This window comes from Oreochromis niloticus, linkage group LG5 (genome assembly GCF_001858045.2).
Source record: "Oreochromis niloticus isolate F11D_XX linkage group LG5, O_niloticus_UMD_NMBU, whole genome shotgun sequence".
Lineage (NCBI taxonomy): Eukaryota > Metazoa > Chordata > Actinopteri > Cichliformes > Cichlidae > Oreochromis > Oreochromis niloticus.
The window spans coordinates 5,614,488-5,633,163 of record NC_031970.2 but is presented as its reverse complement, the minus strand read 5'-3'; the positions used below and the strand labels follow the sequence as shown (position 1 = coordinate 5,633,163).

General features: G+C 40.1%; 1 protein-coding gene across 2 annotated transcripts in view; it reads right to left on the bottom strand.

Annotated features, from left to right (window-relative positions):
* Positions 1–18,676, bottom strand: part of col2a1b (collagen, type II, alpha 1b) — a 44,435-nt gene that overhangs the window by 878 nt on the left and 24,881 nt on the right. For both annotated transcript variants that reach the window (XM_003451839.5, XM_003451840.5), the window contains 23 exons: positions 17,859–17,912; positions 17,443–17,487; positions 17,254–17,352; positions 13,800–13,907; positions 13,606–13,659; positions 13,223–13,276; positions 13,013–13,066; positions 12,594–12,647; positions 10,614–10,721; positions 10,182–10,235; positions 9,994–10,047; positions 8,975–9,136; positions 6,699–6,806; positions 4,882–4,989; positions 4,550–4,603; positions 3,959–4,066; positions 3,369–3,422; positions 3,117–3,224; positions 2,913–2,966; positions 2,696–2,803; positions 1,388–1,676; positions 930–1,117; positions 197–439 (listed from right to left, as the gene is read on the bottom strand). In XM_003451839.5, the coding sequence (XP_003451887.1) occupies positions 197–439; positions 930–1,117; positions 1,388–1,676; positions 2,696–2,803; positions 2,913–2,966; positions 3,117–3,224; positions 3,369–3,422; positions 3,959–4,066; positions 4,550–4,603; positions 4,882–4,989; positions 6,699–6,806; positions 8,975–9,136; positions 9,994–10,047; positions 10,182–10,235; positions 10,614–10,721; positions 12,594–12,647; positions 13,013–13,066; positions 13,223–13,276; positions 13,606–13,659; positions 13,800–13,907; positions 17,254–17,352; positions 17,443–17,487; positions 17,859–17,912 (2,322 nt within the window). The remainder of the gene's footprint in view (positions 1–196; positions 440–929; positions 1,118–1,387; positions 1,677–2,695; positions 2,804–2,912; positions 2,967–3,116; positions 3,225–3,368; positions 3,423–3,958; positions 4,067–4,549; positions 4,604–4,881; positions 4,990–6,698; positions 6,807–8,974; positions 9,137–9,993; positions 10,048–10,181; positions 10,236–10,613; positions 10,722–12,593; positions 12,648–13,012; positions 13,067–13,222; positions 13,277–13,605; positions 13,660–13,799; positions 13,908–17,253; positions 17,353–17,442; positions 17,488–17,858; positions 17,913–18,676) is intronic.

Sequence of the window (18,676 nt, the reverse complement as noted above, 5' to 3'; positions counted from 1 at the left end):
GCTGTTAAACAACCTCTAACTACTCCAGAACTTGAGAGAATGCAATTGGTTTGGTGAGTGGACACATGGTGGCAAGAGAATTTGTGTGAGCTTTATTGTTCTCTCAGCCACTTTTAACATCCCTCATTATGGTTTTACGATTCACTGACAGTGTGGGTGTAACGTATATGGATGTCAACCGTATTGCCGGTCTTACCGTGCAGCCATCTTCCAACACGGCGTAAGTGAAACGGCTGTTGCCCTCGGCTCTGATCTCCACATCATTGGAGCCCTGCAGCAGCATGGCCTTCTTCAGGTTTCCTGTCGCGCCGTCCATGTAGGCCACGCTGTTCTTACAGTGGTAGGTGATGTTTTGAGAAGCCTCAGTGGACAGCAGTCTCAGGAACGTCATCTGAATGGCGGCGGTGTTGGGCGCCAGGCTGTCATCGCCATAGTTAAACTGCATTGCATAGGAATTCAAGGAAGGGAAAGTTAGAATAACAGTTGTTGTTGTTGCAATTGTTTTTATGGTTCAGTTTATACGCATGTGTGTTTTTTTTACTGGTTGTTGAGATGATGTTTCAGATTTTTAAAACCTTACATACAGGGGCTTTAAGAGGGAGTCATTGATTTTATGTCCTCGCTCAGCCAAATGTGCTTTTGATTCTTCTGCTAAAGTTATTTATAAGGTTTCTTCTTGAGACCAAGATGCTTTTTAACTTCGCTTTAAGTAACATAGACTTAAGAGAAAACGATGGAAAAGGCACTGCTCATCGTGCAGCAGAATCCATAGACGTGTCAATCAATGATCAATATTTATGCTGAACTGCCAACCTGCCTCCACTGTTTTCATATCACTGACTTTTTAAAATAGTTTAACATGTGCATAGCAGTGAATCCGCTTCCCGTTTCACAGGCATAGAGAATTTAAAAATGTTGATGCAACTTACGTGGAATCCTCCATTCATGCTCTCTCCGAACCAGACATGTTTGGGGACCGTGCTCTTGCTGGTCCACCAGTTCTTGCGAGGGATGCTGGAAGGCTTGGGGTGGACGCAGGACTCCCCTGTCTCCATGTTGCAGAAGACCTTAATAGCATCTACAGTGCAGCCTTGATTGGGATCAATCCAGTACTCTCCTGCAGATGGAAAAAGATAGGAACATGGGAGCACATCATTCCCGGTCTTTGGTAAATTAAAAATCTGATAATACTTGGAAATTTATTTTCTAATGTTTTAGCAATTTTGTTTTTCTAATATTGAAAAAACAGGCTAAACCAGCTCAATCCAAACACTCCCCTACTAATAGCTAATACAAACCTTGACTTTACTAAATTGAGATGGCAAAAAATTCCTGTCTGCTTTCTAATCTCACCCCAATTTAACCAATTCCCCTCGGTGTCACTCACCGCTCTTCCAGTCAGGGTGGCACAGTTTCAGGTCTCTGCAGGTGCGAGCAGGGTTTTTCTTGGATCCCTCAGGGCTGCGGATGTTCTCAATCTGGTTGTTGAGAGATTTGAGAGTGGCGTCGACCTCAGCATCATGCTGTCGGAGATTTCCAGAAGCCTGGTCGGCTCTCATGTACCTGAGAGGATCGGGGCCTTTCTCAGTCTGACCCAGACCAGCGAAGGCAGACATATCGATGCCAGGGCCCGGGGGACCAGGAGGACCAGGGGGTCCGGGGTTTCCAGGAGGACCCTGAGAGAAAAGAATAAAGACGGGAGGGTTATATACTTCTTTTTGTTGTTGTTGAGTCTTGCAATCATTGCACTGCTGGATTATTTTGCCCTTTTCTGTCAAACTCGTCAAGCCTCTCTTCCAGATGGGTTCAGGAAATCCTCTACAATCTGTTCTTGTATCTCATTTCTATTAACTTGTCTGAGACTTCACTCCCACTTTCAGCATCCACGTAGTAAGCGAGTCGTTCATTTCCACTCATACTCACATTTAATTTGACCTTTGCTGAATTTTCCCTCACTGTTTTCCAGTCCATTAATTGCCACTTAATTTGTCCATTTCTTGTTGCAGTGCACCTACAATTCCTGCTTCAATATGAAATTATGAAATGCAGACACGGATAGTTTCTGCAACTCCTACACGATAAGTGTGCCGTCCTTACAGACTGACTTTATGGCTTCTACTTATATCTTTAATAACCTGGCATAATAACAAAAAACAAACATTAAAAAAACTTATTTCATTTATATCCACTTAATTTTGCCCCATTTAGACTTTATGTTTCTGCCTTTTTATAATATTTTGCTGCTACTCTGTGTTCCAATCATTAAAAATGTGTCCTTAATTTATGTAATGGTTTTGATTTAAATTTGAACCCCCCCCTAATAATAGTGGTATTTCTTTTCCGACAGGGACAGAGAGGAAGGATCATCTGACATGACTTTGTGATGTAAATCAGCAAATAATGTTCTACAAACTTGTGCAAGTGTTCAACTCACATCCCACAACAAAACACCTCAGATCTCGCACTCATGATGTCATGAGGTCGTGACAGTCTTGCACAGTTTCCAATTTTGTCACATTCTTGTTTTTTCAATTCTTGAAAACAACTTTGGCATTCTCATATATTTAACACAAATCTGTTTTTTGCAGAATGTAGCAAAAAGTTATAAAAAAACTATTATAGATATGTGATGGAACAAATTTACATTTTTTTAAAAAGAGAAACGTGAATTTAATGAGCACAAAAAAGCACTCACAGCAGGACCGGTCTCTCCACTGCGACCACGGGGTCCAGGGGGTCCAATGGGTCCAGGCAGACCATTTGTACCGTCTTTTCCAGCAGGGCCAACGGGTCCAGGTGGTCCCTGCAGAGACAGTTTGAGACGTTAAGGTCTGAAGATGAAGCATTTAAAGAAGCTATTGGTTTTTCAAAGTGACTGCCACTTTTTATTACAGTTGAGTATTTGTACTCACACGTTGTCCAGCAGGTCCAGCAGGTCCAGTAGCACCCTGGTCTCCAGGTTGACCCTAAAGTAGAAGAAATACAGTAAATACCTGAGGAATGATGACAAGAAAACTGCACTACAGCAAAGGCATGAATTAGTTGAAATGACTGAGCTGGTGTACAACAAAATTCAGGAGGCAGACGTATGTTTACAGGCAGAGAGTGATGCTTACTGGAGGTCCGGGGAGACCCTGCAGACCAGTGAAGCCTCGGTGTCCCTTCTGTCCTCTTTCACCAGCCTCTCCTGCCTCCCCTTTGTCACCACGGGGTCCTTGGGGCCCCTGAGAACAAAGTGTGGTTATATGTGTGTGAATTTCAAGACTTAATTTAAGCCTTGTGGCTAAACCAATTTTTTTTGTTTATTCAGGTCAGAAATTATTCAAGACTTGGCATGCAGCTTTGTTTCTCTTCAGAACGAAACATACAGGCATTCCTCGGGCACCAGCAGGTCCTGAAGATCCAGCAGGTCCTTGTGGACCCTGAAACACAAAAGAAACAAAAGGAATTATGGACCATACGAACACAGTGTTCACATTTTTGAAATAACGGTTATTCTAACTATTAATAATCTGCTAGTAGAAATTTCATTAATAATTACAGTAAGTTTCATTTTCAAGATTTAGCAATTTGTCTTCTCTCTGTACTTGTCATTGTATACCGGCTGTGTACCTCCTTGTTCAACAACATGCTTGTATACCAGTCAAATATGTCTGCGTTTAGGAAGCAAACTGTGATAAAACAGTCTACAATTGTTAACATAGTACACTGACTGAATGTTATGTAAATGAGAAAAGCAAGCACAGAGTTTAATTTTCCTCTTAGACCACAGGTCAGTCAGGGATAAAACACTTGAGACATACTCCTCAGCACTCGCTATCAGACAATATGCTAATTTCCAGCGGAGAAAAATCCACCTTTTATAAATCTCATAAGGCCAAACAAACTTTGCTCTTCAGCTGCAGCCTTTTTAGGAACATCCTATTTTAATTTAGCTTGTCTTGGAGGTAATACTCACAGGCTCTCCTCTGTCTCCCTGTTTGCCAGTGGGACCAACTGGGCCATTAGCACCAGGAGCGCCCGGAGCACCAGGAGCACCAGCAGGACCAGTGTTACCACGCTCACCCTGCAGTGGGAGAGCACAACAGTCAGGGATTTACATGTAATGTAACATAACTCAATTACTGCTACCTAAGCACAAGGTTTGATATAAGATGTTAGAACCAGATGGTAAAAACAAAACTTTAATGCACATATACTGTATAAATACATTTTTATAAAACTGTGCACTCAGAATAAAGCTGCTCAAAATACAGAAGTCCAAAACGTTGCGCAGATACCTCTACGATGAATCATTTGTCGCAGCAGACGAAGAAAAAACTGAGTGAATATGATTGTTTTTTAGAAAACTATTGCATGTGATTGTATATTACAGGAGGCTGAATGTATAAAAGCATCTCATCAGGCTTCCAGCTGCAGATTTGCTTTGCTTCACGCTGCTGCTGTTGTGCAGTCTTATGCCACTATCGTGCTATACTGATTTGAATGTTTCCAAAATATCAATAAGGGTATTAAAAATTGGATGATAAGACCCAGACTTGCTTCTCACCTTATTTCCAGGAGAACCATCTCTACCGGGAGGTCCATCAGATCCAGGGGTGCCCTGTCAGATAATGGAACCAAATCAAATGTTAATAGTTTCCACCAAACCAGATGTCCCCTTAACTGAATACAGATCAGCTGCATAATTAACCCTGCTCCAATGAGGTGCAATATTAATGCGGTGTAAACGCAATGCAAATGTAAACATGACACAAACGGCAGTGCATAGTGACGGACTTCACCTGTCGGTCTTCAACAAGGAAGGAAAACAGCTGAGAGCCCTAATGTTACAGATATGAATCTAAATCCACACATGCTGCATGCTAGCTATTCCCTGACCTCTCTGCCAGGCTCTCCAGCAGGTCCAGTCAGTCCAGGTGGTCCAACAGGTCCAGGGGGTCCACGGTCTCCAGGACCACCAGAAGCTCCTTGTTTTCCAGGCTCACCCTGAGGAGAAATGAGAAGACTAGTTATTACTGTTATTATTACTTATTTAGTCAGATTATTCCCCTACGCAGAATATAACATGTTTGATGCATGCTGTCATTTTATGTTAAAAGCTCAGCTTTTGCTTTTGCTGTAAAATGAGAAAAAAAGAAACAATTCTGGGGTCTTGTGGATATAGAAATAATGTCAAATTTAATTTGAATATGATTCTGGTCAGTAGTCAGTGTCCTTCTTGTTGACCAATGGCAGCTTTGTGAATGAGCAGGGAGGATTAACTGAGCTTATAAAGTTCCTCGTAGGCCATCTTAAAATCCTGTCAAGACGGTCAAACTTTAGGTTCATTATGTAGAATTGGGATAAAAGTGTACATTTTGGGGCATTTGTACATCGTATGCTTGTGCATATCCCTACAGTATATATCAACATTTATAAATCATTCATAAATATTATCCTCAGTTTAAAAAAAAAAGAGTAACTGAATCCACAGTTCGACTTCACTTCCGCTACTAAAATCATTTTCTCTGCTTGAAACATTCCTGGGTGACTTTCCTGGCATCACTACTGTTTCCTTGGCATCCCTTTCATGCGTACGGATGAATAATTGATGGTGAGGACATGCCCACTGAGATGTTGTAAGTAGGGGACAAGCTCATGTCACATATCTAATAGTGTGAGACGCAAGAAGGGGAGGCTTCTTGTCACATGTCATCTTGTGCATCAGATAGACTCACATGGAGAGCAGCCCTAGCTCATGTGAGATTCGATTTGACTGTGACCCAATTAGGGCAGCAGAATGACAGTAGAGCCTATCTGAAGGTTTTGCACATTCACTCGTACTAAGTGACAAAACAGTAGGCACTCTGCTCTTAAGGCGTCTTCCTGAATATTTATTTTACCACCCTGTTTCTGAAAAAGTTGGGAGGCTGTGAGAAATGTTAAGCGGAATGAAGGATTTTGAAATGTTTTGCAGGCATGAATGCACTGCACAAAAACAGAATGGAAAGTACTGCATTCGGTTTTTAAGAGATTTGTAGTTACATTTGTTTACATTTTTGTTTTTAAATTGACAGATATTAAGTTGCTTCCAGCAATGATATGGAAACGTCTCAATGTGAGTAACTACAGACACACAAGTGGAAGAAATTCAAATAAGAAAAACATTTCAAATCTCTGCGCTCCAACTTTACTGGATTAGAGTTTAAAAACCCCCCAAAACTATTACATAATTACATCACCAACTATTTTCAACACTGATTTCTCTGTAAGTTGTTTTCTTGATCAATCAATTAATGTCAAAATGTCAAAATGCAAAAAAAAAATAAAAAAAATAAAAATAAAAATCAATGGGTAAGAAAACAACCTTCGTTGTTTATCATGAAGCATAGAAAATGACTTATATTACATTATATATCACAAATACTCATATCACAAATTATTTTGCTTATGTCTCATGACCAATACATGAGCTGATATTGTAATTTTATTTCAGCTCTATTACTGTGAATTAAATGTCTACATAACATTTCTACAAAATAGATAACAAACAATTTAAATTTGTAGCGTTTGACTCTTGGGAATTATGAGGATCATATTTTAGGATTTATTCTGACATGAACAGACTAAATAATGTGTCGTTTTATTAAACTAAATAACTGACAGACAATTTGCAAGTTGAATTTTTTGAGTGGGTGAGTGGGTATATTACTTACAGAAGGTCCAGGCAGACCCGGGAAACCTCTCTCGCCACGCTGTCCAGGGAGACCAACAATACCGCGCTGACCAGCCAATCCCTGAGGACCTGAAGGACCAGGTGGGCCCTGAGAGGAGAAAAGTGGCAGAGCGGTGGTGATATTGATTTTTACTATTATTATTATTTTGGGTAGGTATGGATTAATTTAACAACTCTTAACAAACAATTTTGATCAAAGGTATCAACAACCAAGAAAATCAGCTGAGAATAATCAAGAGATCTTACAGTTTATAAATTGAACTTCTAGTTAAAACAAATCTGAAAAACCTAAACCTAATCGATAAAAAAAACATCACCCAAACTAAAAAGTGCACAAATACTAAAATGAGTAAATACATCGGTATAAAATTACAAACTAAACAATGTAATATAATATAAATAGGTTCAAGCACCTTCCATTCTGGTATCCCATAGACTCTAATATATCTGCATTTAGGAATAAATAATTTTGGCCACCGGGATAACAGGATGTCACATAAAGAGGTGACTGTGTCTTCAAAGTATTGTTTAACAGAAAGAAAAATACATGATTGATAGTTAGGTGAGAGGACTGATGGCGCTCTAATTTCTTTCCTTTTAATGAAGTTAGAGTGAGCAGCCTTTCTTGGAGGACAGCTAATAAAACACTCAGCCACTTTATAAGGCACGCCTGTTCCACTGATTGTTAGCGCAAATCTAATCATCCAATTATGTGGCAGCAAATCAGTGGCTTTAGGCATGCAGACATGGTAAAGAAGATCTGCTGAAGTTCAAACTGAGGGTCAGCATGGGGAAGTAAGGGGATTTAACTCTTTTCCTCTTGAATGCGTAGTAGGGGTAATATCCCTTGTATATTTCAGGCCTGCTGATGGAGAAGCAGAAGACCACGCTGGGTGCTGATCCCGTCAGCTAAGAACGGGAAACCTAAGCTGGGATTCACACAGGCTCACCTAACTGGTCAGTGGAAAGCTGGAAAGACGATGTCTAATGAGTGTCTGCTGTGACATTCAGAACTAGGTTCAGGATAAATAACATGAATGCATAAATGGTGTAAGTTGTGCATTGTTTAAATGCCACAGCCTGCCTGTGTATTGTTGCTGACCATGTCTTCATGTCCCTTTATGACCACAGTGTACAGAAGGAGGATGAAACATGTCACAAAGCTCAAACTGGTTTCTTGAACATGAGAATAAATTCACTTTTCTCTGATGGCATCCATAGTCATCAGATTTTAATCCAATAGAGCAGCTTTGATTTGGGCTTTTTGTAGACAAAAGGGGGGTCTAACCCAGCAGCAGCAAGTTGTACCTAATTAAGTGGCAGGTGAGTGTGCACAGTTCATTTAACACATACAGACATGCAACAAAAAGCCAGGAGGTTATGCAGGGCACTATTTCTTGCAGGTTTTGTGATGTGTGATGAATTTTTGAGGCATCACTTTTGTTTGCTGACAAACACTCAATACGGTTCAATACAATGCAAAGCAAAGATGTGTTTGTGTCCTATGATTTATCTCTTCTGTCATTTCCTACACATGGGATTTTATTCCCAGCAGTGTTGCACTTTTCAGTGTCAGTCTCTCCATCACCTCTCCTCATCGCCACAGCTTACTCTTTCACATGTCCTCTCCCTGAAAACATGTCCACTATAAACAACTCACTCCAAGTGACAACTGAGCGCCCAGTTCAGCTGACAGAGACTTTGATGTACTGATTCATGGTTCAAGGCTGAAAATCTGTAATCTATAGGTTGGACGGAGTCTCGGCACAGCATCTATCTTGATGTTTAACTAAGCTATCGTCTGTGATATGTATAGTATGGTATGTCATTGTTTTGACAGGACTTGTCACGTGTTTGTAACGGGCGCGTGCATGCAGCTCTGGGGGTAGGCAAAGTAAAAGCCTGGGCTCCTGTCATCAGTCTGTCACTGGCCTGTGCTGCCCTGTGCTGTCAGATGTCTCGGTCTGCTATTACAGCCAGTGATGGACACTGACAGCTCTGTGCAGTAATGGAGAGTGTTTCCATTACTGATAAAATTGGCTCTTTGGGCTGACAGAGCCACACAAACGCCGACAGACGTGCAGAAAACAAACACATCTGATCATTTTCTACTCCCCAGAGTAGCTCTAACGACCGCCTAAATATGGTCCACTGAAGAGGTTTCAAGTATTACAAAGTAAAAAGGAGTTGCAGGTGATGCCAGGTAGTGTCTTGAGTGTTTTATGATGGAATCTGATTGTAGAATGAGAAACTCACAGGTGGACCATCCTCTCCAGCATCTCCCTTCTCTCCGGAAGCTCCAGCGGGACCACGAAGCCCAGCATCACCCTGTCTGCCTGGAGGTCCACCATCTCCCCTCACGCCTTTGGGTCCATCTTTACCGGGAGGACCAGCAGGACCAGGAGGTCCAGGATTACCCTGAGAAGTGTGGAGAGGAGGACACATAAATATAAATCATTACTGAAACATATGGGTTTTTTTTGTATTTTAACTCTCCAGTGATGATATGTACAGCTCTACATGACTTCAAATAATGCATAGACTGTATATTAGTACCCTTATAGGGTTAGCCTGTTTTCTCACAATATGTTTCTTTGCAGCATGTCTGCAGAAAATCTAAGCAAACACCTACAGACACACTGTGGTGAAGTGTGGAGGTGTTGAAACAGCAAAGGTAAGCACTTTATAGGTGCAAATTACAAGGTTTCCTATGACACAAAGAAGTCAGGCGGCATTAGAAAACACATCCCTGTATCTGTTTCACAACAGTTTCTCTTGCTTATAAAACACAAATTAAACCAACTGTTCTTTTTTCCCACACCTGTGATAGATGTAGTTTTATTTTTATCTTATCTTATCTTATATATAAATTATATCAACTACAGTTATACACCAGCAAATATAATCAAGATTTATGTTTTCTGGCTCGGTTTGGGAACCCAGTAAACCATGGATGCCCCATCACAGGTCAATAGATGGTTGATGAGCATGAAAATATAGCTTTTGCAGACTTTATTCAAAGCCATGTAAACATCAACAGGAGTTTCTGGAACTATGGGGTAATTCACCACCATATTTAAAATGCTAAATAGGGAATATATTCAGCAGAAGTACATGATAATTGTCAACTTACAGAAAACACTTTATGTTTGGTTTTCCTTTAATTTTTCATTTGCTTTTATCATAATTTTAGTTTTGGTAACACCACTACATGTGTAAAGCTGCACATGGAGTCAGTTTGATGGAGGGTTTAGTTATCAGGACGCTGAACTTACATTGGGGCCAGGGGGTCCAACTCGGCCGGCAGCTCCAGGGAAACCAGTGGCACCCTAACAGAGACAGACGTATTTAGACAGGGTCACAAATAAAATCAAAAAAATAATGCTTCCTGCACATGTTACTATGAGACAAGAGTAAAATAATTTAAAAGTGAGACTCTTTAGTACAGATAAAAGTCACTTACAGGAGGTCCCTGAGCACCACGAGCACCTTTAGGTCCAGAAACACCTGTGGGACCCTGAAATGAACATATTCTGTGTTACACTGACATTTGTTGTGTTTTATAGTAGGTTGTTTCTGTCAGCTAGTTTCTTATTCTGCCTTATGTAGCACAATCACCACCAACGGTTGCTGTCACTTGTATTTGATGTAAACTCCACCATGCATGTTTAACAGAGAGAGAGGTATAAATGAATGTTTTGCTGATTTGTGCATACATAACAGTTTCTCTTCTTGTAGGAAAAACTGTCACTCAGTGCCTGTCGTACTGTTATATAAAGCTTTTGATTAATAAGAAAAACCGGGATACAAACATCCAGGGTTTTTGTGCAAGCCCTCATTATTTTGGGTTTAGAAAACATATTTATAGTGAAATAATACATGTAGTGACACTTACAGCGGGTCCAGGGGCTCCAGATGGTCCTTGGGGTCCAGGAGCACCAGCATCTCCCTTCTGTCCAGGTTCTCCCTGCTCTCCCTTGGTTCCAGGCTGACCGTCAGCACCCTGAAAGCAAAAGACAGAAACAGCTGTTGATATACATCAAAGGAAAAAAAGTGAAAGGCCTATATCTTAGTAATCAAAGATTTTTTTAATGGTCTTACACAATTACCTAAAATTAATTTTTTAAAGGCTCATTCCACCAATTTTACACATCGAGTTCTGTTTACCTGCTAACACTGCATCACATTGTCTGTGGTTATAACAGATTTTGTAACATGTAACCTGTGTGGAGCTATTAGCATACATTAAATGATTTGTTAAATTGGGGGTTAAAAGATCTACCGTTTAGCTTGAGTTCAACTAAAAAATATAAGATGACATATCTTTTCCTCTGCTACTTCAGTTGTCTTTTGTGCAGCTGCAATACCAAACTGCTCGAGCACCCCATTTATGATGGAGAAGTACATCAAATTATGCACAAATCTCTGTTTTTAAATCCCAATCAAGTCAGGCCATTGAGTTTATGACTCTCTTCTACAAGTGCTACTGGTGCAGCATTAAGCCTCATTGTGCCCACAGCGTCTGTGTTACATACACTTTAAAGTGGACCTATTATATTTCTTTTTTACAGCTCTCAGTATAAAACATGACCAAAGGTTCAAATGATGCAGTCAGTGAATAGTAATGCCCAAAAACTCAGGCCTTAATCTGCTCTAAATACTCAATTTCATGCAGTTTTTTCTCTTTTGAAGATGTGGGTCATGTAGGCATGTAGCTCTGGGTGGGACCACATAAGCCCCACCTGCATTTCAAATCTTCTGTCTTACTGGGACAGCCAATTAGAAGACAGCTAGCTTAAAGGAAGGAGAGCTGTGGTGTTAGACCAGCGGTCCCCAACCTTTTTTGCGCCATGGACTGGTTTATGTCTGACAATATTTTCACGGACCGGCCTTTAAGGTGTTACGGATAAATACAACAAAATAAAACCAGTACCGGTACCAAAAAAAAAGAAGATTCATTCATAAAACACGGGAAAAGACCCAGAGAAACCGAGTTAACGATAAAAACGATACAAAAAATAACGCTTAAAACCGATAAAAACCCTGAAAACTATAAATTTCACACCCGAGCCTCAACTCTCGCGGCTCGGTACCAAACGACTCATGGACCAGTGCCGGTCCGTGGCCCGGGGGTTGGGGACCGCTGTTTTAGACAGAAGATCAACTGAACTTGAGCTGCATTGAGAAAGGATAAAATAACAGCTGCTCTAGGAGAGTCCAAGAATAAAAATACTGGGGTAGGATATGAGATATAATTACACGCCAACTTCAAAACTTTTAATTGCAGCTCCTAATGTACAGTGATAACATGTTACAGTCTGTGTGCTCTGAAACAAATAGTATTTAGATACCTTGTAATGTTATTCATCCTGACGGAAAATCAATAATTAATCATTGTGTAAGGTAGAGAAAAAACAACCTGTTTAGAGATAAATTGTGCTGCCACAAATATATTGATGAAATCCATTTGGAGGGATGCAGCTTATTAAAAGACATCTATTTTATGTCCATTGTGAGTCTTTGGCAATAACTAAATGGATGTTTGACAAAAAGACACTAATTTCCCTCCACAGATAATACACTGAAGAAACAAGACATGTGTCAAGATAAAGAAAATAATAATTCACTGAGGCCTAAAACTGACGTAAAGGCAGTTAGACGTCCAAGTGTTTCTAGATATGAGCGGTAGAAAAGCCCCGCCATGTAGATGCAGTTATTTTTTACTTGCAGTTAAATAAACAAGTTGAATCACTTTAATCACTCTGGAAAATGCGTTAAGTAAAATTATACTTCTATTACTTTGCTAGCAAGTCGAAACATAAATCACTCAGGAGTCTGCAGTAAGATTAGTTCATAGTGATGGCTTTCTACTTACTGGGGGTCCAGCAAAGCCAGCCGGTCCAGGAGGTCCAGTCTCACCCCTGTCACCCTGAAAGATGAAGACACAGAGGCATCAAAAACTCAGGGGTTAGGCCAACTGAGAGAAATGGCTGATCTGTTGAGACCAATGTTTTAAAAATAGTTGCTCCAATACTTCAAAATGCCTGGCTCTAAAGGAAAACCGAAAAGCTTAAGTAGAAATATAAGTATAAAGAAAGATGATGATAGTTCAGGCTGAGGTGCTGAACTGTGACACCATAAACCAGGTGAACGAGATCTATAAGAACATGCACGCTGCCTAAAAGCCTTGATATGATATGGTAATATATGATGATTTGATCTAATCACTGTGGATGCACCAAATTCCTAATCTGATATGTTTTCTTTACTAAAACAATCAACTGTGACACTCACAGGAGCACCGCGGACACCAGGAGCTCCAGAAGGACCAGCAGGACCAGATTCACCCTGCGAGAAAATACAGGAAGAACATCAGCAACACATCATACAGCAGGTTAACTTTAAATTATAGAAACCTATTTATACTTTTCTAAAATGAAGACTTGTGCTGAACAAGACATTACAGCAGTTAGATTAAATAAAATAAAAGTAAAAACGCCTCACCTTCTCACCATTGGGACCAGAAGGACCAGGGGGACCAATGGGACCAGTGAGACCCTGTAACATGAAACAAAAAAGTATAGTTAGTATAAAGACTTGGAGAGGTTTGAAATGTGAGAACAGAGAATTCACACTTTGCTTTAAAACGAGTAGCAGGAATAACAAAACACTTTTATTTTAAAGAACAAAGGAATTAACATTTTAGATTTTAGATTGCATTTAATGTATAATATACTGCAAATAAGACATTCATATGTGTAGGTAGATATGTATACAGTGTATGATTCTAACATTTTATTTCCAGGAAATAAATGAAAGTAGTTCTATCTGTATTCAGCAGAAGCTACTATCATTCACGAAAACCCAAATGAATGACAGTCACTCACTCTGGCACCATCTTTGCCTGGAGCACCTTCAGGTCCTTTCTCTCCGACGTCTCCCTGTGGGGATAAAGAACTGAATAAAAGTCTGTCATGTGACAAGAAAATAAGCATAAAACTTCTACTCAAGTAGGGAAAATTCCACAAATTGAGTGTTTATGCATTTAGTTTGTTAACACTTGTTTCCCATCATGGCTTACTCTGTCTCCTTTGGGTCCGGGAATACCAGCACCTCCTCTCTCTCCAGGCATACCCTGCAGGCCAGGGGGTCCCTGAGCTCCTGCAGTGCCAGCAGGTCCAATCGCTCCCTATTATTAATCAAAAATAAAATGAGACGACAGGTTTGGGTTCAAAGACACAAAGACAGAAGACATTTCAACTGTTTACTTTCTCTAAGCACCTGCTACACATGCACAAAGATGTTTTATACCTCCTGATGCAGTCAAGGTCTTTAAAAAAGATTTGCATAAAGGCTTGTGAGGATGTTCTGTCACATTTCAGACACATTCTGCTCGGGCTTCGTTTAATAACCCACAATATGAGTCAGAAACACAAACATGGTGCCGTCTCAGAGTGAGAGAACATCTGCTCATTCAACAAAAGAGGCCGATGCTCGTCTTTATCCCTCCCTGTTGTCTTCAAGGTTAACAGATGACTGAGAGAATAAAAGAGAAAATAATCCTGCCAACTTCTTTTTCTTCTGGCTACAGAAGAATGTTAAAAAAAAGCCTAACTCGCTAATAAGTCGGTCACTTTTAATTTAAACATAAAGACATCTTAATTTCCATGTGTTTTGCTGTGATGGTGGGTTTACCTTTAATTTTGTTATTAAAAGGACAAAGGGAGTTTTATCATAAAGGCACGAATCTCTATTTCACACATCAAAGCTGAAAAAATTCAAGGAAATGCAGACTTTGATTTTTTTTAAAAAGTACTCCTATAGGCTGACTCTGAGTCAAAACTTCAGCTGTGCTGCGGTGCTTTATCGTGCAGCCTATAAATCAGACACACACAGCATTTCTTCTGCCCATCATTAAGCCATAACCACAGGGCTAACACAAGCACAACGCTGGCTGTGAATACTATAAAATAATACTCTAACTCAAACAGGCCGACAAACGATCCCTCTCATAAAACAAACCGTTGTGCATCGTTTTCAGAAACTTGCTTTTCTACAGACTGTTGGTTCATCCCTCCTTCATCGTCACCACCATCACACTCACAGTCTATAATCCTCATCCTCTAACCACTTCTGTCTGGGGATGAAAACCTATGAACTGGGATTGAAACCAGATAACAATCCCAAAGTGGGAACTGCAGCCTCTCTGAGCTCTTCCTCTGCTCACAGTGCCATTGTGACAAATCACTGCAGTGGCTGGAATTTGCTGACAGATGGCAAGTGAGTGTATAGCCTGACTGGAGACACACTGAGCCATCAGCTGCAGTGAATGTAGGAAATATTTTATTTTGTTTTAAAGTATTATACATTTATGAAATAATATGAATGCAGAAAACAGAATGAAAAATTGAGAAGAGAGGAACGGAGACAGAAATAAAACAAACGTCCAGACCTGAACTGCTGACTGACTCTCAATTCTAGTTACTGATGGCTCTCTAACCACTAATCCTCAACTTTTCTGGCTTATGACAAAACCGTGTTTGCTTGTGACTCATATCTATAAAGCAATTATTTACGAGAACCCAAAGGAAGAAAGTTTAAAAGTAAAGCACAGCTTATCAAAAATATGTTTTCTTCTGTTTTCCACTTTTTGAATTACATCAGAGATCTACTATTTTAGTCAATTAAAAAAAACCTAAGGATGCTGAACTTAAATTGTCTCAGGAATTAGAATTTTTTAGCCTCTAGGGGAAAATAGGCTTTTACTCAGTCTAGGAAAGACTGAAAGTTTAGCTTTGGAAGCAAAAAAAAAGCTTATCAAGGTTAGAGAATGGTGTTCAAATGTAACTCTGTTGATTTAGCAATAGCTCAACAGTACAACCTGCACAGGAGCAACCTTACACCAACATTTATCAGGCACGTGTGTTATTAAAAAGACAAATGCAAACATTAGATCATGAAGGAAAAAGCTGTTCTGTCTCAACCAAAGAAAGAAAAATGCTCTGCTTCAGTCCAGCCACACCGTAGACACCTCAGTTACAGTCAGTGTGAGGTTCAGTCGATATCCTGAAGCACACACGTGAGCAAACGTTGGTGTTTAATAACTTCTGCAGAATAACATTGTTAAATATTTAATTGAGGATGGATTACTTATTTTTAACCCTCATCTATTATTTTGCAACAAACCCACTCCATCAGATTTTTGAGTTTTTTGATTTTCCCCTGCAGACACTGTAAGCGTGTCCCTCGTGGTTACAGTGCCCGCAGACATGACTTTGTCATTGAACTCTGAATGTCCAAACACAGGGATTAAAAAATGTTTAGATATTGTGCTATATATCTTTGGAATGGATTTTGTTTCTCTGTGAGAAAAAATATGAATCTGAAGGAACTGTACATAATTTAAGTTTAACAAAATGAACTGCATTGCATCTCAGTCTTTACCATACTATATTTATCTAAAGCAGCTGACAGCCTGCACAGGGAGCGCAGGCAGGATGGAGTGGATGGAGACGAGTGTCAGGGGTGATTTGTGACAGCAGGATAGTAAAGAGAGAGTGAAAGGGAAGGTTTAAAAGATGGTAGTGAGACTGGTATGATGTGTGGTTTGGAGATGGTGGTGCTGACAAAAAGACAGGAGGCTGAGCTGAAGATGTTAAATTTTCATCAGGAGTGACCAGGATGGACAAGATTAGAGATGAGTGCATCAGAGGGACAGCTCAGGATGAGTGTCTGGAGACAAAGTTAGAGAAACGAGGCTGAGATGGTATCTATGTGCAGTGGATAGCAGGGTGAATATACTGGACTGGAGTGAATGTTTGAATACAGAGCTCCCTCAAGGGAGCAGCCCAAAGAAGCAAGAGTCTCAGTTTTTACAATGTGTATTTCAACTTTGGTTTATTGATTTTAGGTGATGGTTAGATAGCATGTACATTTTTACCTAGCATGGTTCCTGTCATGCAATACTTCCAAATGTTCTATCAGGGAAAGGAATTAGTGTTTGTGCTTTCTTTTTAATCCTCCTTATACTTAATTGTAATTTTGCTGTACATTCTTGTACAATGACAACAAAGTATCTTATATTTACTGGAATAAAATAAAAACTATAAATGAACCAGTTTAGATTATGACCTGTAGTCTGGGACCTGATAGGCACTTGAGTTGATTCATTTTTTTAAAGAAAATGCGATGCGATTCATTTTCAAAAAAAAATGTGAGCAGAGGTTTTATTGTTATATACTGTCATATACTAACTAGACTGCTCAGTGCAGCTGAGTGAGGAATGATGTTGCCCACTTTCTCTAATTTTAGGCTGAAAACACCACATATACGCTAAAATGCTGAGTACACACAGCTTAACTCGCAAACACTTGAGCTAATTAATATTCAATTATACGCTCAGACTGCTGTGTTTCTGCTGCCTGTGATAAGAATATTGAAAAATCTCACCATGTTTCGCAGTGGGTTGGGTGAACCTCAGGGAACAACATTTAATCAGTTAAAAAAACATGCTTGTTATTGGCTGCTGGACTCACCTTGGGTCCGTCAGTTCCAGGAGTTCCAGGCAGACCTCTGGGTCCCTGCAGACCCTGAGAGCCAGCGGCTCCTCTCTCGCCAGGGAAACCACGTTCTCCCTGAATAGTAGCACAGTGACAATCAGCGGCATGTATGTTAATCAGCAGCTCACAGTATAATGAAATCTTATGTTAAGATCGTGAACTTACTCTAGGTCCAGTGGCACCAGCAGGTCCAGCCTCTCCAGGAACACCCTTGAATGGTGAAAAGAAAGAGAAGCTAAAAGACCTCCAAAAGTATCACTGTTGAGATACTTAGTTATGCTTTATACTCATAGCACTAACCAAACTAACAATTAAAGCCAAAAAGCAGATATGTAATTATATATTTTTAAGAGTTTAGAAATCTGCTAGACGACATCTTAAGTCTTAAGACTTTTGCAGTCGCTGATAAAGTTGGAAAAAAGCAGCAGCGCTTAAATTGTTTAATTACCTGTGTAATTAATCTGAATCATGACCTTGGAGTAAGTACATAAATTCATATCTTATACTCTATTTATACTCTATCTTTGTATACTTTTTATCTTTGTCTTATTCATCTTATTTTATCATGAAAGTGCACAAACCTGATCTCCAGGCTTTCCTCCCTCACCAGGTGGACCAGGAGGGCCAGGAAGACCCTGTGTGCAGGAGAGAAGAAGCATTAAAACTGAAGATTCAAGTCTGCACCCCTCTGCGCTTCGTGCGGCACTCAGAGGGTGTTATTGTTGCATGTATATGTCTTCAGGCCTGCAGTGCTGACAGGAGTTACATATCACTTCCTGTGGACTGAATTATGGTTGTCACGTATGACTCCATCTTCTTGTCAGTATGTGTCTCTGTCACAGGAAACTTGGCAAAGATCAGGTGATTTGTGGTCGAATAACAACATCTTCTTTTTTTCATGTTGAAACATTTTAATTTACTGCATTGCCATGGGAACACAGTTCAGGGAAAACTCATAAGCTAATTGTGGAAATTGTTAATATGCTAGGAAAAGATCTCTGCTGCTAAAAGGTGACGCTATGACTGGAACTCAGTAATGACATGTACAAGTGAAAGAGCCGCAGCTTGGTCCTGTGAGGGGATACAACTTCCTCTGGGGTTGCATCACAAAGGTCATCTGGTAAAGAAACATATCTGCCAACCTGTTAAATATGCAGTGCCACCTGCTGCGGCCATCCTTTCTGAATAAGGGAGCATATGGAGGAATGTGTGAGACCACGCCTCTTAATCTGTGAATTCAGGTGTTTTCAGTCCCGTTGCCACAGGTGTATAAATTCAAGCACCTAGCCAGCAGACTGCTTTTACAAGAACGAATGGGTTGCTCTACAGAGCTCATCGTATTCCAGTGTGGTACTCGAACAGGATGCCACTCGCAACAAGTCAGTTTGTGAAATTTCTC